The sequence below is a fragment of the Rhinolophus sinicus genome, linkage group LG11, assembly GCF_036562045.2.
Source record: "Rhinolophus sinicus isolate RSC01 linkage group LG11, ASM3656204v1, whole genome shotgun sequence".
In the NCBI taxonomy this organism is placed as follows: domain Eukaryota; kingdom Metazoa; phylum Chordata; class Mammalia; order Chiroptera; family Rhinolophidae; genus Rhinolophus; species Rhinolophus sinicus.
Window position 1 is genome coordinate 6,439,034 of NC_133760.1, and position 20,426 is coordinate 6,459,459.

A 20,426-nucleotide genomic window follows, 5' to 3' on the forward strand; every position below is an offset into this window, starting at 1 on the left:
CCCTGGTTACTGAGCATCATGGGAGTTGTAGTCAAGACTGGCCCGGATGGAAGGGGCACAAAGTCCGGGAGTCGGGCTTGAAGCCGGGATGCCAGCCCAGCCCTGTGCCCACAGATGGATTCGCCCTGGGCCGGGCCCCTCTGGCTCCTCCCTACGCCGTGGTCCTCATTTCCTGCTCCGGCCTACTGGCCTTCATCTTCCTCCTCCTCACCTGTCTGTGCTGCAAACGGGGAGATGTCGGCTTCAAGGTGAGGTGCATGATAGGGTTCAAGGTGGGGAGGAAGACTCCAGCAAGACTTTTTCCCCCAACCCAGGTGGTTGGTGAGGGAGAGGGGCAGTCAGTCCGAGTCCGAGAGCTCCTTTGGTCCTGAAGTCATGGCAAGATCCGGAGACTTGGGGTGGAAATTGGGCTGCTGGAGACAGTCGTAAGGAAGATGGGAAGACCTACTGATAAGAAGGATGATGGCATGTCTCAGCCCTGTGTTCTCCCCTCCTCACCCCTTCTGGCCCCAGGAGTTTGAGAACCCTGAAGGGGAGGATTGTTCTGGGGAGTACACTCCCCCAGCGGAGGAGACCTCCTCCTCACAGTCGCTGCCTGATGTCTACATTCTCCCGCTGGCTGAGGTCTCCCTGCCGATGCCTGCCCCGCAGCCTTCACACTCAGGTACTGCCCGACACCCTGACACCCTGACTAGGATCGTATGGTCCTGAGAGTCTTCCCTCAGGGGCCAGGGAGCTGAGGCCCCAGGCAGCCAAGGGGAAAGGTAGGGATGGGAGCCCCAGAATCTCAACCCTAGAAGGAGTCAGAGTAATCTTGGTGGAAGAGATTGCTTAATCCAAAACCAGATTTGGGGATTCTTGTGAGGCAATCAATGGTGAGGGAAGCCTAGATCTCAATCTCGGAGACAGCCAATGGCAGACTGAAGTCATGTCATAGGATCTTGGGATGCCAAAGGGAAGGAAGGATTGGGTGCTGGAAGCTGTGGGCAGCCAATGAGGAGACTGAGGTCCTATCATTGGAATGTTGGGGACAGCCAATGGAAAGAGATTGGTGTCTGCTTTTACCCCAGTCCCCACTAAGTTGGGAGGTGTCAGTGGCACTTGGAAAGGGAGAGAGGCTCAGGGGCCTCCCCCTTTTGCCCCCTCAGACATGACCACCCCTCTGGGGCTTAGCCGCCAGCACCTCAGCTACCTACAAGAGATTGGGAGTGGCTGGTTTGGGAAGGTGAGTGGGGCTGAGGTGGGAGGCAGGGGTTCCATACAATCCGGGGCTGTGCTGCTATTCTGTGTCCATCCCCCATGCTCCCACCACTTCTCATCTGCCCCCCACCTCCTCCTCCTGCCCCCTCAGCCCACCATCACCCTCACCTCTGTCCACCTCTCACCCATTCCCGCCCACCTCCATCCTCCCACATCTGTCGATCAGCGCCTACCTCCTCACTCCATTGATCACTCCGCCTCGCCACCCGGCTCTCCTCGCGTCCGTCTGTCCATCCTTCCATCCGTCCCTGCATCCACCGGACTCTGGGCCCGTGAGTCTCTCACACCGCATCTGGTGGGGGATGAGGGTGGTGGGACATGAAGGGAGAGGTTGGAAAGAACAGGGAAGTCAAGAGCCAGCGGTGGGATGGAGGTGGTCCCAGGGGAGGGGGCTGGGGAAACCGCAAGTGGTGACTGCTGGGTCCCCTGGACCAGGTGATCTTGGGGGAGATTTTCTCCGACTACACCCCAGCCCAGGTGGTAGTGAAGGAGCTCCGAGCCAGCGCAGGGCCCCTGGAGCAGCGGAAGTTCATCTCGGAAGCACAGCCATACAGGTAAGGTGGACACGGGCCCTGGAGGCCCCAATATCCAGGTTTGTGCCTCATGAAAGTAACATTTGGGAGTGGGGGGAGTATAGTGTGGGGTTGAACATGGGTTTGAATCCTGGATCTACCTCTTCCAGGCTGTGCCACTCAGTAAAGAGAATTTCCCTTTCTGAGCCTCGGGTTCTTTCTTGGGACAGAGCCTGGGATGTGAAATGAGGGGCAGGAAGAAGAGGGCGAGGGGAGGGCACAGAAGCAGAGCTAGAGACCTGCCCTCTCTACTCTGAACATCAGTATCTTCAACTGGAAAGGGAGTCCAGGAAGCCTGAGGGTTCTCAGGTAGAGGACAGCTGAGAGGATGTGAGATTACTGTGTTGAACATGTAATGGAGTGGGGTACATCCCATTACTGTGTTGGGGTACATCCTCAGGTTCCTGCTTTCTGGATGAGGAAGAGTGGAGTCAATCACAGGCCAGTGCCCTGAGTAGGCAGCCAAAATGGCCAGAGCAGATGCCCCCACTCGACTGGGAGGTCTGGGAAGGCAGGACCCTGTTCCTTCACTCCTTGGTCTCCCTTTCACTCTGATATTTACTAGATAAGTGCCATGTGAGGTAGTAAGTTCCCTGTCATGGAAAGAGTGTGTAACAGAAAGTTTAAAAGTGGGGTTTACCCCGAGAGACCCAGACATTGGACTTTATCACTCCCTTGCTCTAAAACCTCTCATGTCTCCCTATTGCCCACAGGACAAAGTCCCACTCCTCTGTATAGCCCACAGGCCCTGCATGGCCTGACCCGGTTCCCTTCCTGCCACTGGAGCCCTGCTCCAGGCACACTGGCCTTCTGACCCTCCCACATATCAGCCTCTTTCCTGCCTCAGGACCCCTGCCTTTCCCCCCTGGCTTGTCCTTCCTGTTCCCTCTGTCTAGAATATCACTCCTGACTGACCCACCCCCCACCTTCGGATGGGGTACTCCCTTCCCCTCCTCAGATTTCAGCTCAGAGGCCTTCCCTTACACACACACACACACACACACACACACACACACACACCCCTAAGGCAGGCTCTAGAATTGATCCCCCATTGTATCAATCACATCAATTCATGTGTTTTCTTCATAACATGTATCCTAGTTTGTCATTTTTTCATCTGCTTAGTTGCCTATTTGCCTGCCTCTCCCTAGACCTGTACTGGTAACCACTAGCCACATATTAAATTTATGTGAAATAACATGAAATCAAATTAAAAATTCATATCCTCATCTACATTCGCCACATTTCAAGTGCTCATGGTCACATATGGCCAGTGGCTCCCATGTTAGTTCGTATCTAGAGCATGTCCACCTTCATAGAAAGTTCTGTTGGAGAGTGCAGAACTACACTGGTGGCTCAGGTTCCTTCTTGTCACCCAAGCACAAATGCCATCGGCCCTCAGTAGACTGAGCGAACCAGAGACAAGATCAAATCCCAACTCTGCCACCATTCCCAGCTGTGTGACCCTGGGCAAGTCACTTTACCTCTCTGAGCCTCCATTTCCTCTGGCTCAAATGGGAAACTTCATCCTGCCTCACAGGGTTGTTGGGAGGATTTGATAACAGAAGTGGCTGGCCTTGGCTCAGAATAGTAGGTGTGCAGTGAACCCAAGCTTCCTTCTACATCTGCCATCCTAAATCTCCTGCATTGGAGGCTCCAGTCATTTTTCAAGGCCCAGCACATGCCGGATCCTTAGTAGAAGCAGGAGTGGGAGGCACTGTTCTCCCAGGTGGAGAAGTTTGGAGTGCAGGTAGTGGATGGCTGGGGCCGGGCCACTGACCCTGTAGTGCATGAGCAGCCCCTGCCTTCTGCCAGGCCCCAGAAGGAAAATAACTTACTGAGTCTCTACCCTGAGCCAGGCTCTGAGCTACAAGCCCAGAATGTTTTAGTCTTCCCACAGGCCCCCAGGCAATGTCGCAAGGTGAAATCCTTCATTCCGCACATTTTTATTGAAAACCTACTGATCTAAGGCACTGGGGACACAGCTATGTGAACAAAACTCCCAAAATCCTTGTTCCAGTGGGGCTCACTGCCTAGAGAAAGGAGGGGGCATCCCCTGGTCAGGGACATTGCTTGGAGAAATGATATTGAAGCTAAGACCTGAGGGATGAGGAGGACTGATGAGGGCAGGGTGTAATCCACAGAGAACTAACTGCAAAGGCATCTAAGCAGGCAACTGAGTATTTGGGAGATGCACACCAGGGTGAGAGGTGGTGCTGGGGAGGGCAGTGGGGCCAGCCACAGGCAGCAAAAACCAAGGAGCGAGCCAGGCTCTGTCTGGGAATGCTGGAGAGCCATGGTGGGCTGTGAGAGAGAGAGAGGGTCTGTTCAGGGCCAAACTGAAAGGGAGAGACTGGAGGCAGGAAGGTGGGGAGGGGGCTGAGAAGACAGGCCAGGATGTGACAAGGAGGCTTGAGCTGGGGCTGGGAGGAGAGGAGGGGATGGGGAAGGGAGGTTTGGGCAGAGGTGAGGAGGCACGAGGGGCAAGGAGTCACCTGAGGGGGTCTGGCCCTGGAACTGGGGGACAGTGGGGCAGTCCTGAGACTGGGCATGTGGAAGGGGTGTGTGTGTGGTGGGGAAACCTGAGGTGAAGAAACTGAGAGTAAAAAGACTGAAGCAATAGTTTGGTTTTGCTGGGCGGTTGGAATGGGACAAGGGGGCTGGGGCTGGATGGAAGGGGCTATTTCCTGACCCAGCCGCCCCCCCACCAGGAGCCTGCAGCACCCCAATGTCCTCCAGTGCCTGGGCGTCTGTGTGGAGACACTGCCTTTTCTGCTGATTATGGAGTTCTGTCAACTGGTGAGGGTCTGTGGGGGAGGGTGGAGTGGGGAGCCGGACGGGTGGGGGCTGGGGGGTAACTGGGCTCCTAGGAATCTTTGGCAATAATATCATCATCACAGCGACATCTGTGTGATAAGCGCTAACAGTTCTTGAGCGCTGACTGTAGGTGAGCACTCACTCTACTGGTGTGGGGCGCACTGAACTAGCACGCAAGGTGAGTTCTCTCATTCCCCTCTTATAAGCAGCAGGGGAAACTGAAGCTCAGAGGGGCCGCCCAGAGTGCAGAGGCTGCCCCCGTCCTTGCCTCAGATTGGCTGGATGTGTGGATGCCTGGGAGGGGCTGGTGGTACTGACCCCTCCCTGCCCTTTCTCCCAGGGGGACCTGAAGCGTTACCTCCGGGCTCAGCGGCCCCCGGAGGGCCTGTCCCCTGAGCTGCCCCCTCGAGACCTGCGGACACTGCAGAGGATGGGCCTGGAGATCGCCCGGGGGCTGGCGCATCTCCACTCCCACAACTACGTGCACAGGTAGCAGCTGGGGAGGAGTGTGTGTGGGGGGCACTACTTACCGTAGAGGAAGGAGGCCAGGCTGCGGGTGGGAGGGGAGGCCACAGGGGAGGGGCTTAAGGAGTGGAGAAAGCCTGAATCGCAAATACAAAAGGAGAAAACCGTGGAGGGGTATGGAGAGGAGAGGGGGTGGAGTCAGGAGAGGGGAGGAGTCAACAAGATAAGGGAGGAGTCAAGAGAAGGTGGAATCGGGCGGAGAGGAGGGAAATGAAAGGGGCGGGGCTTGGAAAGGGGCGGGGTCTTGGCCTGGGGGTGGGCTGCCCCATGCTTCCCCCTCCTCATCTGGCCCCCGTCGCCCGCACCCAGCGACCTGGCCCTGCGCAACTGTCTGCTGACCTCCGACCTGACCGTGCGCATTGGAGACTATGGGCTGGCCCACAGCAACTACAAGGTGAGGGCTGTGGTCTCTCAGGGCTGGGGGCGGTGGGGGTGTCCCAACCAGCCTGACCCTGCCCGGCCCCCCAGGAGGACTACTACCTGACCCCCGAGCGCCTGTGGATCCCTCTGCGCTGGGCGGCGCCCGAGCTCCTTGGGGAGCTTCATGGAACCTTCATGGTTGTGGACCAGAGCCGAGAGAGCAACATCTGGTGAGGGGCCTGGGCGGCCAGGGGCCCAGGAGGGCAAGGCAGGTGGAAGGGTTACAGGATGTCACCCGGTTCCACGGATGGGGAAACTGAGGCCTAGAGGGGAAGCCCCCAGGTGGGTCAGGGTGGGGCTCTGACCTCTCTGCCCTCTGCTCCCTACAGGTCCCTGGGGGTGACCCTGTGGGAGCTGTTTGAGTTTGGGGCACAGCCCTACCGCCACCTGTCAGATGAGGAGGTCCTGGCCTTCGTTGTCCGCCAGCAGCACGTCAAACTGGCCCGGCCCAGGCTCAAGCTGCCCTATGCGGACTACTGGTGAGGGCAGGGCCTGGCCCAGACCCCAGACATTCCACATCCCATCAGAGGGTGGTCCCAGAATACCCCACCTTTCACACACCACCCACAATCTCACCACCCTTTCTGGCAGCATCTGCTACTTGGAGGGGGGACACTGAGGCATGGAGTGACAGAGCTGGTGTTTGAACCCGAGTTTTTATAACCCTAGAAGACCCCTGCTGCTTCCTTATCTCTGACACCAGTACTCGTAGCCCAGAGTAAGGCTGCCTTAACCATCTCTTCCTCACGTCGCCTCATGGTCCTCCCTTTCTCTAGGCCCCTAGCCCTCTCTCTCTGGATCTATCTCGGTCTGGATCTCTGTGTCCCTCTCTGGGTCTCTGCCCCCCCTTTCTCTTGGTCTCTCCCTGCCCCCAGTGGCCCCCCCACCCCATGAGCCCTACTCTTGCCTCCTTCCTCTCCCGCCAGGTACGATATCCTGCAGTCCTGCTGGCGGCCGCCTGCCCAGCGCCCCTCGGCCTCTGATCTCCAATTGCAGCTCACCTACCTGCTTTCTGAGCGGCCCCCGCGGCCCCCGCCCCCGCCCCCCCCACCCCGAGATGGTCCCTTCCCCTGGCCCTGGCCCCCAACCCACAGCGCACCCCGCCCAGGGACCCTCTCCTCACCATTCCCCCTTTTAGATGGCTTCCCTGGGGCTGACCCTGACGACGTGCTCACGGTCACTGAGAGCAGCCGTGGCCTCAACCTTGAGTGCCTGTGGGAGAAGGCACGGCGGGGGGCCAGCCGGGGTGGGGGGGCGCCCCCCTGGCAGCCAGCATCTGCACCCCCAGCCCCCCATGCCAACCCCTCTAACCCTTTCTATGAGGCGCTGTCCACACCCAGTGTGTTGCCGGTTATCAGCGCCCGCAGCCCCTCCGTGAGCAGCGAGTACTACATCCGCCTGGAGGAGCACGGCTCCCCACCTGAACCCCTCTTCCCCAATGACTGGGACCCGCTGGACCCAGGAGTTCCTGCTCCCCAGCCCCCCCAGGCTCCCTCTGAGGTCCCCCAGCTGGTGTCTGAGACCTGGGCCTCCCCTCTCTTCCCTGGACCCCGGTCCTTCCCGGCCCAGTCCTCCTCATCAGGCAGCTTCCTCCTGAGTGGCTGGGACCCCGAGGGCCGGGGCGCTGGGGAGACCCTGGCAGGAGACCCTGCTGAGGTGCTGGGTGAGCGGGGGGCCGCCGCGTGGGCTGAGGAGGAAGAGGAGGAGGAGGAGGGCAGCTCCCCAGGAGAGGACAGCAGCAGCCTTGGGGGTGGCCCCAGCCGCCGGAGTCACCTACCCTGTCCCCTGTGCAGCCGCGAGGGGGCCTGCTCTTGCCTGCCCCTGGAGCGGGGGGATGCTGTCGCTGGCTGGGGGGGCCACCCTGCTCTTGGCTGCCCCCATGCCCCAGAGGACGACTCATCCCTGCGGGCAGAGCGGGGCTCCCTGGCCGACCTGCCCATGGCCCCCCCCTCCTCGGCCCCCCCCGAGTTTCTGGACCCCCTCATGGGGGCGGCGGCGCCCCAGTACCCCGGGCGGGGGCCACCTCCCGCTCCCCCCCCCCCGCCGCCACCTCCCCGGGCCCCCGTGGACCCCGCCGTGTCCCCCGACCCCCCTTCAGCCGTGGCCAGTCCCGGCTCAGGCCTGTCATCTCCGGGCCCCAAGCCAGGGGACAGTGGCTACGAGACCGAGACCCCTTTTTCCCCCGAGGGAGCCTTCCCAGGCGGGGGGGCAGCCGAGGAGGAAGGGGTCCCTCGACCACGGGCTCCCCCCGAGCCCCCCGACCCGGGAGCGCCCCGGCCGCCCCCAGACCCGGGTCCCCTCGCACTTCAGGGGACCCGGGAGAAGCCAACCTTCGTAGTTCAAGTGAGCACCGAGCAGCTGCTGATGTCCCTGCGGGAGGACGTGACAAGGAACCTCCTGGGGGAGAAGGCAGCAACCCCCAGAGAGATGGGACCCAGGAAGGTGGGGAGAGGCCCGGGGAACAGAGAGAAAGCCCTGGGCCCGAGCAGGGACCCCACAGTCCTGGGCAGCGGGAAGAAAGCCCCAAGCCTGAAGGAGGACCTGAGCGTCCCCATGAACGGGGTGACAGTGTTGGAGAACGGGGGACAGAGAGTCCCTGGCATCGAGGAGAAGGTGGCGGAGAATGGAGGCCCAGGGTTCCCGGAGAGAGAAGAGAAAGTGCTGGAGAATGGGGAGTTGACACCCCCAAGGAGGGAGGAGACAGTGTTGGAGAATGGGGAGCTGAGGTCCCCAGAGAGAGAAGAGACAGTGCTGGTGAATGGGGGACTGACACCCCCAAAGATGGAGGAGACGGTGTCAGAGAATGGGGGCCTGAGACTTCCCAGGAACATGGAGAGGCTGCCAGAGACTGGGCCTTGGAGAGCCCTAGGGCCCTGGGAGAAGATGCCCGAGAGTGGGGGTCCAGCCCCCACGATCGGGGAGCCAGCCCCAGAGACCTCGCTGGAGAAAGCCCTCACGCCCAGCACAGTGGCCTTGCCCCAGAACGGAGGGGAGACAGCCCCTGGCCCCATTGGCCAAGCCCCCAGGAGCGGGGGGCTGGGACTGGGGACCGAGAGGAGAACCCCCGAGACTGGGGGGGCATCGAGAGCCCCCGTGGCTGGGAGGCTGGACCTCGGGAGTGGGGGCCGAGCCCCAGTGGGCATGGGGATGGCCCCAGGCGGAGGCCTCGGAAGCGGCGTGGACGCAAAGGCCGGATGGGTAGACAGCACGAGGCCACAGCCACCTCCGCCTCTGCCACTGGAAGCACAGCCGAGGAGGCTGGAGCCAGTGCCCCAGAGAGCCAGGCCGGAGGTGGCCTCCGAGGGAGAGCCCGGGGTGCCAGACAGCAGGGCCGGCGGAGACATGGCACCCAGCGGAGACGGGGACCCCCCCAAGCCAGAGAGGAAGGGACCCGAGATGCCACGACTGTTCTTGGACTTGGGACCTCCTCAGGGGAACAGCGAGCAGATCAAAGGTGAGGAGCCTGCTGGGAGCATGGGACCCAGGTTGGGGGCCCTGGGAGCACAGCTGAGATTCTCGGGCTCCTGGGTAGCAGACAGGTCAGGCTGGCCATAACAGGTGCAGACACCACCTGGGCTCAAATCCTGGCTCTGCCCCTCCTTAGCGCTGTGACCTTGGGGAAAAGATCTTACTTCTCTGTGCCTCAGTTTCCCCATCTGCCAAAAAATGGATGACAAGGATAGCACCTACCTAATAGGGTTGTTGTGAGGATCAAATGAGTCAAGACTTCCACAGCCTTTGGCCCAGTGCCTGGCACTCTGCTTCTATTATTGCAATTCACATAAACCAGGGTCTCAAACTCCGATGTCCACGGGGGCCAGACAGTATTGAGGAATGAATCAAAGAGGATGGGAGAGGTAGGGTGGGGAGTTGGGGAGGAAATGCAGCCATTTCTCAGCTCCAGTCAGGAATGCCCACCCGGAGTTGCCAAATCTGTTTTTCCCTTTTAAACCAGAGTTCTGAGTGTTTTAAATGTTGAAACCAATTCAAAGGAAGCTTATCTGTGGGCTGGGCTGCCAGCGTGTGATCTCTGGTTTCAACTTCCCAACAAACTGAGGCACGGGGTATGCCAGGTTCTGTGAGGGGGACCCAGAGGTCCTCAGGCCCTGTCTCCATGGTATTGGTGACCTGGAAGCTGTAGAAATGCCTCTTCTGGAAATTGAGTTTGGGTTGGAACACAGGAAGTGTTCTGTCAAAGAGAGGGGATGATTTAAGAGATGATAAATGGAGAGTAAAGATAAATGGCCCTATTTAGATGTAGACATAGGGACTGTAGTTCCACCAGAATCACCTGGAGTCCTGAATTCCGTAAATCCTGGTATGAAAGTTATAAATGACTGGGCCCTGTTTTATATCAGCGAACTGACAGCCACACTTGAGGGAAGGTTTCCATCTCCATCCACCAGAGGAGCCTGTGGCTCAGGACAGAAAGGTCAGGAAGGGGGCTGGGCAGAGAACTTTCCTTCCTCAAAGTTCCTGGTATTAGAACACTACCATCAACTTGAGGGTATTGGAGGGAGCTTGCTACCATCTGTGTCAGGAAAGACCAGCGGCATGTCAGGGGATGAGCAGCTAAGATATCTCAGAGGATCTGGGGTGGGGTAAGGGGTTGGTGTTGCTGGGTGAGAAGAGGCTGGGAATAGCCTGCTGTTTTTTCTTTAACCAGTGAACTCCTACTCATTCTTCAAGACCCCACTTAAATTGCTCCTGCCCTGGGAAGTCTTCCTGATTTCTAAAGGCTGTCATCCTGTCCTTCCTCTGTGTACCCACAGATAGCTCCCTCTATACAGCCCCTTCCCCACCCCATCACCCTGAGATGGGTGGTCAGGGAAGGCCTAAGTATGGAGGTGACTTTTGAGCAGACATGAAGGAAGTAAGCCATGTGCATATCAGGTGTAGGGCACTGAGACAGGCACTAACTTAGTCTGTTCAGGGAATAGCAAAGGCCAGTGAAGCTGGAGCAGTGAATGAGAGGGGGAGTGACCTGGTCCACATCCCTTTTTCTCCCTGCCTCGCCCTGATCCTCCTCTCATCCCCACCATCACCCCCCACAGGGCCTGGCACACAGTTCACTTATGCACTAATGGAGGAATGAGTGGCCCCTGTCCATTTACCAGTGAGGAAACAGGCTCAGAGAGGTGGATCTGCTTGCCCAGGGACACACGGCAAGCAAGCAGGGTAGGCTTGGGATTCAAAGCCAGGTTTTCTTCTCCAGGGATCTCAAGTCCTTCCCTCCTAGCAGGCTGAGATGAGGGGGTCTAAGGGCAGGGAAGGGGACCTGGAGTTGGTTAGACACCCCCATTTTGTCTGGCCGATAGAGGGCTGGAAAGGGAAAGTGCCTTGGTCAACACCACATAGCAGGGGACATTAATTCATTATTCCCACAAATATTGACAGGGTACTTCCGTGTGCTTGGGGATACAGCCATAACCAGCAGCACTCAGTCTGCTCTGCGGCAAGGCAAACATTAATCACATCACCACAGAAACATAGTTACATACTGACATATAACTTCTGCTCAGGAGAGGTGCTTGGTGCTATGGGGTGCAGAGTGGGAGGTCTGGCCTGATGACCTCCTAGGAGAGCTCTGAGGCTTTGAAAACCCAGACAGAACTGGAAGATGAATAGGACCTGAGTTAGAAAAGGAAGTTCCAGGCAGAGGGAACAGCCTATGCAAAGGTTGGAGGAACGGGGATGTGGTACATGTAGATGGATGGAAGTCAAGCCAGAATGAGGTGAGGATACAGCCTGGCGAGGTCGGCAGAGCCTGGGCACTTCGCGGCAGTGGTGGGCTGCGGGGACAAGTTGGCACCGGGGAGCAGTGGGGAAGGTTAAGCACTGGAGTCAGGGGAAGATCCCCCTCTCTGCGTGGAGAAAGGCCCCAGTGCAGCCCTTGAGTTCACGAGGGGGTAAACTGAGGCCCAAATTGTAGCCTGAGATTACCTGCGGACACAGCTAGGTGGAAGAGCATACCTCAGTTTCCCCAGGAACAGGGGCTCACCGGGTCTCTCCCCTCGCAGCCAAGCTCTCACGGCTCTCGCTGGCGCTGCCGCCGCTCACGCTCACGCCGTTCCCGGGGCCGGGCCCGCGGCGGCCCCCGTGGGAGGGCGCGGACGCCGGGGCGGCTGGCGGGGAGGCCGGCGGGGCGGGGGCGCCGGGGCCGGCGGAGGAGGACGGGGAGGACGAGGACGAGGACGAGGAGGAGGACGAGGAGGCGGCGGCGGACGCGGCGGCGGGGCCCCGGGGCCCCGGGAGGGCGCGGGCAGCCCCGGTGCCCGTCGTGGTGAGCAGCGCCGACGCGGACGCGGCCCGCCCGTTGCGGGGCCTGCTCAAATCTCCGCGCGGGGCCGACGAGCCCGAGGACAGCGAGCTGGAGAGGAAACGCAAGATGGTCTCCTTCCACGGGGACGTGACCGTCTACCTCTTCGACCAGGTGCGTTGCCCCAGACGGCGCAGGTGTCGTGGACGGGGTCCAGAGTGGGGCGGGGTCTTCGGGGGCGGGGCGCGGCCTGGGGAGAGACTGGCTGGAAGTGTGTCGGCGGGGACGGGAATGGGGCGGGGCCAGGAGGATGGACCCAGCCCAGAGCTGGGGTGGGTCCTGGGGTGAGGGCGGGGCGAGGCCTGTGATCGGGGAGGGTGGTAGAATGCGAGAGAAAGGCCTGAAGCTTGAGAATGGATCTGGAAAGGTGGATACCTGGTAGTCGGGGCGGAGCCTGGAACTGCTAGGGAGCAACTGCTGAGAGGATTGGGGCGTGGCCTGAGTGGTGAGGGCGAAGCCTAGTGAGGTTTGAGGAGGGGTTTGTACATCAGTGCTCTAGTGGTGTTAGAGGCTGAAGGCTTGGCTCAGGATGGAGCAGATCTTACCCACTAGTGGCGGGCCATGGAGAGGCTGCAGGAAGAGCTTAAGAGATGAGACTTCTAGTGTTAAGATGGTTCGGAGTGGGTTCAGGATGGGCTGAGCTGATGAACTGGGGCGGGGCCTAAAGAGATGGGTTGAGGACTGTGCAAGTAGCGCTGGGGGTATACAATAGTGTGGAAGAGAAAAGGGGAAGTGGTGCTTGTAGACTGAGGCCGTGTCTAGATGAACCTGAGGCGGGGCAAATCACGCTGAGATCCTGAGATGAGTGACAACAGGTTCATGAGCCCAGGTCACTATAACAAAAGGATGGGGCTTGGAGGGCTGGAGTGGAGCCACTTCGGAGGGCGAGGCTTAGGGGCTCAGGGAAGGGGCAGGAGGTGCGTGGGATGGGGTGGGGGTTTGGAGGACCATAACAGCAGGTAGTTCTGGGGCCAGAATTTGGACTCCTGCTGTCGATATCTCGGAGGTAGGTAGGGGTCACTGAGACGGAGCGGGATTTACGGAGATAGTATCGAGTTCGGGGCTCCCTAGAAAGCTGCGCTTTAATGAGCAAGGAGAGAATTCCTGCCGTGGGCTACTTAGCTGTGGGTGTGGCTCCACAATCGGGAAGGCCTTAAGTTTGTGGGTGGGGACGGGGGAATGGTGGTAGGAGCCTCGGGCTGAGGTAGGGTTAAGGCTGGCCTGAGACTTCAAAGACAGATTAGGGAATCCAGTCTTTTCCAGAGCCTGCAGTAGTAAACTGCGATCCCTGAAGCCCCAAAAATGTTAGCAGAGGGTGTTGCTTGTTGGGATGCAGTGGGTGGGATGTGACGGTTCTCCACCTCTCGTTTCCCCTAATTTGCCTTCACAGGAGACGCCAACCAACGAACTGAGCGTCCAGGGCCCCCCCGAGGGGGACATGGACCCGTCAACGCCTCCAGCGCCCCCGACGCCTCCCCACCCCGCCACCCCCGGAGATGGGTTTCCCAGCAACGACAGCGGCTTTGGTGAGGGGCGAGGCGGGGCAGAGTTGGGGATGGAGCTGTTGGCTCACGCAGCGATGGGCGGGGCCTGAGAAGGATGTTGGGTCGGAGGGCGGGATCTGAAGTTGGGGTGGGGATGCTCCAGAAGTGTCTGAGGGTCTGACCGCGTCCTCCTCTCCTCCGTCACCCCTCCTTCCGCTAGGAGGCAGTTTCGAGTGGGCGGAGGATTTCCCCCTCCTGCCCCCGCCAGGCCCCCCCCTGTGCTTCTCCCGCTTCTCCGTCTCGCCTGCGCTGGAGACCCCGGGGCCCCCCACCCGGGCCCCCGACGCCCGGCCCGCAGGTACAGTGCTTCAGACTCTCCGCCCAGCTTCCACCTCTGCCGATTTCTCTGTCCCCATCTGTCTCTCCCCACATTCTTGTCCCCACTTTTGATTTTCCCTGCCTCCCTCCCCTCAGTCCCCTCCTTCCCCTCTGTCAGCACTCTTGGCTCATCACTGAGACTCCACCCAACTCTGGAACCAGCTCAGACCAAGTGGTGTCCATCAAGATGAACTTGGGCACTCACACCCCTCTCTGAGCTTCAGTTTCAAACCCTTCTGTAAGGATCTCCTCCAAGTCTTACCCATCTCTGCCTGTCTCTGGGACAGGCTCCTGCCTGTCACTTTTGGGATCCTGACCCCACCTCCCTGCAGGGGCGCACGTTGATCAGAGGCAGACAAGGAGAAAGAGGACACCACTGTGCTCAAAGCTGGGTAGTATGAACCAGAGCAGAAAACCTGACCAGCGAAACCCGTAGCGACAACAATAATGGTAGCACTGCTAATGATAATAGCAAGCACTCCCAGAGACCCCTACCATGTGCTTGCTACATCATAACCCATTTAATCCTTCATGGGGTGGATTCTAGTGTCATCCCCATTTTACAAAAGAAAAAACTGAGGCAGAGAGGAATGAGGAGCCAGGGTAACCCGCCTGGCCTCTGAGTCCATGCCATCTCCAGTCAGTGTTTGTCAAGTTCATTTCTTGTGGTGTCTCACGTACGCCATATCGCTAATCCTCACCACCACCTTGCGAAAGGGGCACGTCACCTTTAGTTTCTGACTGTCCCAAAGAGAAGGCCATTCTCACAGAAGAGGAGGGCAGAGCCAATTCTCTTGACACAGGAACCGAGGCTAGGAGAGCAGGATTCGGGCTCTCTGCTGCCCCCTGCTGCCGTTCCAGAGAACACCCCTAGATGCCGGGCTTATGTTACCCTGGGCCAGGCAGGTGCGCGCGTGTTCCTGGAGGACAGAGCTGAGAAGGTAGAAGGTGCAGACGTTTTCAGGGAGGGTTCCATTCCTGCTTTCTCAAAATTACCTGAGTCCAGGTGTTGGCCCTAACACTTATCAGCTGTGTGATATAAGGCGAGTCCATCTCCTCTGTGCCTCAATTTTCTTATCTGTAGAATGGGGGAATGATAACAGGATTGCGGGGATTACCTGGCTTAATTCTTCCCATGCATGAAGCATGGAGCCTGATCACGAAGCAGTGGCCTCTAAACTGGTAGCTGTGACTGTGCTTAATTAAGTAGATGTGTACTGAGCACAGGCTGTGTGCAGGTACTGTGCTAGTCCTGGGATTGCAGGCTGAGCAAGATCCAGGAGCCCCGCCCCACCCCACCCACAGACACTGACCCCACAGTCCCACAGTAGTTGCTGAGAAAGCAGATGACACGAGGAAAGGGCTTTGTCTCCTCAGCGGAAGTGTCATTTAACTGGGGACTTGGAGGGTTGGTTGTTGTTAACTAGGTGAAGGGGAAGGGGACAGTGAGCTGGCAGACTGAACAGCTTGCACAAAGGGCCTGAGGCAGGAGGGAGCTTGGCCGGTTAAAGAACAGAAGGGCAGCAGTGTGTCTGGGGGTTACTTAGAAGGGAGTGAGGTGAGAGGGGGCAGGGCAGACCATGTAGGTCTTGAGGGTGGGTTGAGGCATTAGGGAGCCATGGGAGGGCTGTGACAGGGGATGGGTGGTACCAGTCCTGGGTGTAGGAGGACCCCCCCTTGGGGCCACATGGGGGCTGACTGGAGGCTGGGAGGCTGGGGCCAGGAGCCAGAGGTGAGAACACTCTGAGTCAAGGGCAGGAAGGACGTGTGAGGGCTGACTCTTCATTTGGCTACATCCTCAGGTTTCACCCCAAATGTCACTTCCTCCCAGAAGCCTTCTCTGAGGACCCCATGAGGACAGGGTGGGGTGGGTTCCAGGGAGTGGGGACACCAGCCAAGTGGTGAGTCATGGCTGAGGCCTCGGAGCCAGCAGAGAAAATGACTTCACCCTTAATCACCAGGAGGGGAGAGGTAGGGCCAGATCGTGCGAAACCTCAAGTCCCTTCAGTCATCGACAGCTAGTCCTGCTGCAGCTGGGCTGGGAAGCTGGGGAGCCTGTCACGTAGAACCATGGTGGGGAGGCCTAGTAGGGCCCCCTTCCTCCCCAGACCCTTATGCTCAGCGTGGCCCTGCCCATTTAACAAATGTTCCCTGGATTCTGAGTGATGCCACATAACCCAGTCTCCCCACTCCTTTGAAAAGGACATGAGGGTCATGCTCCCCATTTAAAGAGAGGGAAACTGAGGCTCAGGGATGGGCAGCGAGGGCAGTGACTGACTCAGGCCACTCAGGAAAGACATGGGGTGGAGAGTGAGGGCACCCAGTGTGTGGCTCTTGATGAGATCCTCCACCCCACAGACCTTGATTTTCTGGATCTGTGTAATGGAACAAGGGGCATTCCTTCCACTGCGAGAGGAGGGTCATGGGAAAATTTGGTGAGGTGGTGTTTTGTGAGAGGCCCTGTGCTGGATGCTGGGCATGCAACAGTAACCTAACACAGACCTGTCCTTCCTGAGCTTCCATTCCAGAGGGACAAGCAGACAGGAAGTTCTTCAGCAATGCCTGGGATTATCCCCAAGGAGAAGCGTGAAGAAAACTAACCATATAATGCAATGTGATAGAATGAGTAGGAGGGGCGAAAGGGCACCTGCTTGACTGAGAATGGCTGAGGGAGGCATCTGAGGAGGTACCTGAATTACATGGGAAGGGCTAAGGAAAGGGGGTCCTACGCAATGGGAACAGCAAGTGCAAAGGCCCCGGGATAGGACTGTGCTTAGAGCCTGGAAGGAAGAGTGAGGAGACCAATGTGGCTGGAGCAGAGTGAGTGAGGGGGTAGGGGATAGATGAGGACAGAAAAGGGACGGCCACAGTGAGGGCTTTGCTTTCACTCCGAGTGAGCCAGAAGCTATGAGTCTATCTGCCCAGTAATTCCATTTCTCTCCCTACTCCCTCTGTCCTCAGGCCCCGTGGAGAATTGACCATCCGAAGACCTGACTCCCCTGCACCCCCAGAAGAGGGGTTGAGAGTAGAATCATCTGTGGACGACGGAGCCACTGCCACCACCACAGACGCCGCCTCTGGGGAGGCCCCTGAGGCTGGGCTCTCCCCGTCTCCAACCACGTGCCAAACAGGAGGCCCTGGCCCCCCACCATCCAGCCTCCCAGAAGGCTCCCCTGACACCCCTAATCCCCTTGGTGCCAAATGAGGCAGGAAGCCCCTCGCCCTTCCCTGGAGAGCCACCTTTCTTGGAACTGAACTGAACTCTTGGGCCTGGAGCCCCTTGGCACAGTGGAGGCCTCGCCTCACCCACTCAAGGCCCCAGACAGGGGCTGTAGGCTTTGGGGACCTGGATCCCCCATCTCGCGTCTCTTCTTCCCTGCTCCAGCTTGGCCCCTGGAGGGGCCTCTGGTTCAAACCTTTGCGTGGCATTTTCACATTATTTAAAAAAGACAAAAACAACTTTTTAGAGGAACGCGGAGCCTGTGTGTGTTTCGGGGGACAAAGAGGGGAGGATGCAGGGAGCAGGTGCCACCCAGGAGAAGTCACCATCATCACTGCTGTGTTTGACAGATGGGAACATCGAGGCTCAGAAAGGCGGACGTGCCTGCACAGCAGTGAGGCCCCGGCTTCTCCACCTCTGGATCCAAGCTCCGTCTAGTGTTTGTATCACTGACTTCAGCCACAGCCTCGACTTAATAAGTAGCTGGTGAGGGTTGGGGAAGGTGGCAGGTTATGGTCAGAGCCGTGTTCCCACAAAGTGGCCTGTGGTAGTGGCCAGAAGCTGTCCCGGGGCCAAGGCTAATGAGATGCCCAGAAATGACCTGCCAGCACCCACACTGGATGACCACATCCCACACACCTTCTCCGAACAGCACTGCCTGTCACTCAAAGGTCACGATCCATCTCCCTGCCTACAATGGCTTTGCCTCAGTTTACCTGTTTCTCCACATGACCATCCACCTCCCCGACATTCTCATCTCTTGCCTTCCGCCTAACTGAATCTCTTCATTGCCTTTTCTCTTTTGGTTTTGTCCCTTTACCTCCCTGTCCCACCAACCCCAGTTCTGGTCCCCACCTGTCTTGGAGTTTTCCCATCTCTCCATCCCTACTTTTGTTGCTCAGCCTCCTTCCCATCTAATTCTATTTCTATTTCTTTGAGTTTCTCCGTCTCTACTCTTTTCCTCTTGTCTGTGTCTCCTTGTCGCCTTCCTGTCTCTATTATGTCCTTCTGCCTTGTGTTTTTGTCTTGAATTCTTTTTCTCAGTTCCTCCTGACTCTTGACTAATTCTGCCTCCATCTCTGTCTTTTCCCCCTGACTGGGTCTGTTTTTGCATCTCTAATCTCCTGGCTTCAACCTCTTCTCCATTGGTACCAGATTGGTACCAGATTCATTTGCATATTTCAGGGATGCAGTTTGGATGAGAGGAGGGAAGGGGCCAGGAGAGGGTATCCAGCTAGGATGCTGTGATTCCTGGCTTAAGGTGATGAGGACGTTAGGGTCACATGTAAGTCATGGGGGATGGAGAAGGGGAGAGAGAGGATTAGGTGGTTGCCTCTTCCTGCTCCTGCCACTGCTAGTAGACCTGGTGGTGTTCAAACTGATCTTATGCCCCCTGCTTTTTTTCTGCCTCCCCTCCACTCCAGTTCAAGCCGTTGTTTCTCAGTCTAGTTGTGTAGGACACAGCTCCCTGGCCCATGCTGGTATATGAGCCTTGCGCACCCCCCGGCTGAGGCACTCGGTCGCCGGTTGGCTGCTCACAGCAGCTCACGGCAGCTTTCACAGCTTGCCAGCCGCTCACGCTGCCCATGGCAGCCCACGCCGACCTCCGGTTGCTCACGGCAGCCCAGCTCCAGGGGGAGCCGTTGTTCACAATCTTAGCTGTAGAAGGCGCGGCTCACTGACCCGTGTGGGAATCCAACCCTCGATCTTGGCATTAGGTGCAGGTGCTCCAACCATTTGAGCCACGGGGCCACCAGGCCGGCCCACAAACTGATGATCTTGAGACGTCCGTGCCCAGCGTGGGTGCTGAATGGAACCAAACCAGGCAGGGTGGTGAGGGGCTGGACTCCTGGTCTGAGAGAGGAGAGGTGTATTAGTTTGATAGGGTTGCCCTAACAACATACCACAAATTGGGTGGCTTAAACTACACTGTCTCATAGTTCTGGAGGCTAGAAAGTCAAAGATCAGGGCGCTAGCAGGGTTGGCTTTTTCTGAGGGCCATGAGGACAAGATCTATTTCCTGCTACTCTCCCAGCTGCTAGTGTTTTGCTGGCAATCTCTGGTGTTCTTTGGCTTGTAGCTCATCGCCCTAATGTCTGCCTTCATCTTCACACGGCGTACTCTGTGTGCGTGTGTCCAAAATTTCCCTTTGTATAAGGACATCAGTCATATTGGCTTAGGGCCCACTTTAATGACCTCATCTTAACTAAATTTATCTCCAATGAGCCTATTTTCAAATAAGATCACATTCTGAGGTACTAGGGGTTAGGACTTCAAAATATGAATTTTGGAGGGACACAATTCAACCAGTAACAAGGGGGTTGGGAGTTTGGGGTACTGGAAGAGAAGGGAGCTAGAAGCCAGAATCGCAGTCCTTGGGGAGAAGATGGATTGGGGTTGGGAACTGAAGGACAATTTCGATGTGTCTGGAGTCTGGCTTGAATGTTCCACAGCAACCAGCTTCATTTGCCCAAAACAGAACCACTGAGTTCTCCTTCCCCCCACCCCCCAAATACTTCCTCTTTGATCATCTCTGTAAATGGTATTGCCTTTCACCACTTGCTGAAGCCAGAATCTGAGTTGACCCAGCCCTCAGCAAGTCCTACTGTCTCCTCTTCCAAAATGACTAACGTGGGGCCTCTTCTCTCCACCACAACAACCATACTTTCTTTCACCTAGATGACTGCCCAACCTCCTAACTTACCTCCCTGCTACCAGCCCAGCTCATCTTCAAATTATTCTCCAGCAGCAGCTAGGGGCCCCTCCTACCACCTCAATCCAAACACATCATTCTCTGGCTTCACGCGCTGGGATGGCTTCCCATGGGCTAAGAATATATCCAAAGTCCTAGCATGGCCTTGCAGGCCCTGAATGATCTGGCCCTGCTGTCAGTCACTCCAACACATCACATCTTTTCTGGCCTCTGCACACACTGTTCCCTTTGCCTGGAGATGCTCTTCTAGGGCATCTCCACTAAGCCAGCTACTTCCCCACTAGTAGGCACTCAGTACCTATGGGTTCATTCCATAGAGGAGAGCAGGATAGAGTGAGATAGTGCTGGGAACCTCTATTTACCCACGGACCTAATTTCCCATGACCTTGGGTTGATGACTGCCATTTCCGTGGAACCTTTGGGAGGAATCGGGAACTCCCATTTCCCATCAGCCTCTGGGGTTGAAGCAGTCAAGGCCTCTTTTCCCAGCCTGCGCAAGGGTTGGGGACCAAGCTAAGGTAAATCCAACAGCATTATCTTGGGGAACTACAACTCCCAAGAGACTCCGAGAATGGCTCTCCCGTCAGTGAGGGGCCAGCGCCGCACAGCTTGCCGGGGATTGTAGTCGGATGGTCTAGTGGGAGTGAAGGTTGCGCCACCTTGGAGCGTGGCGGTGTTACTGCACTCGGATCCCTTCACGCAGGCGGATGCCGGTGGC

At 57.8% G+C, this 20,426-nt stretch overlaps 1 protein-coding gene and 1 long non-coding RNA gene across 6 annotated transcripts in view; one reads left to right on the forward strand and one right to left on the reverse strand.

The window, feature by feature from the left end:
- The window catches only part of LMTK3 (lemur tyrosine kinase 3), a 19,847-nt gene extending 2,960 nt beyond the window's left edge, over positions 1-16,887 (forward strand). For all 5 annotated transcript variants that reach the window (XM_074316157.1, XM_074316158.1, XM_074316160.1 and 2 more), the window contains 14 exons: positions 115-248; positions 514-664; positions 1,149-1,225; positions 1,696-1,814; positions 4,544-4,631; positions 4,990-5,138; positions 5,484-5,568; positions 5,643-5,764; positions 5,924-6,073; positions 6,521-9,048; positions 11,615-12,027; positions 13,304-13,439; positions 13,618-13,755; positions 16,737-16,887. In XM_074316157.1, the coding sequence (XP_074172258.1) occupies positions 115-248; positions 514-664; positions 1,149-1,225; positions 1,696-1,814; positions 4,544-4,631; positions 4,990-5,138; positions 5,484-5,568; positions 5,643-5,764; positions 5,924-6,073; positions 6,521-9,048; positions 11,615-12,027; positions 13,304-13,439; positions 13,618-13,755; positions 16,737-16,753 (4,307 nt within the window). In that variant the 3' untranslated portion in view covers positions 16,754-16,887. The remainder of the gene's footprint in view (positions 1-114; positions 249-513; positions 665-1,148; positions 1,226-1,695; positions 1,815-4,543; positions 4,632-4,989; positions 5,139-5,483; positions 5,569-5,642; positions 5,765-5,923; positions 6,074-6,520; positions 9,049-11,614; positions 12,028-13,303; positions 13,440-13,617; positions 13,756-16,736) is intronic.
- LOC141567723 (uncharacterized) lies at positions 243-11,696 on the reverse strand. The gene is made up of 3 exons (XR_012490560.1): positions 11,568-11,696; positions 1,434-1,552; positions 243-447 (listed from the first exon to the last, which is right to left on the reverse strand). It is a non-coding gene; the product is annotated as an uncharacterized LOC141567723 (long non-coding RNA).
- Positions 16,888-20,426: the final 3,539 nt, after the last annotated feature.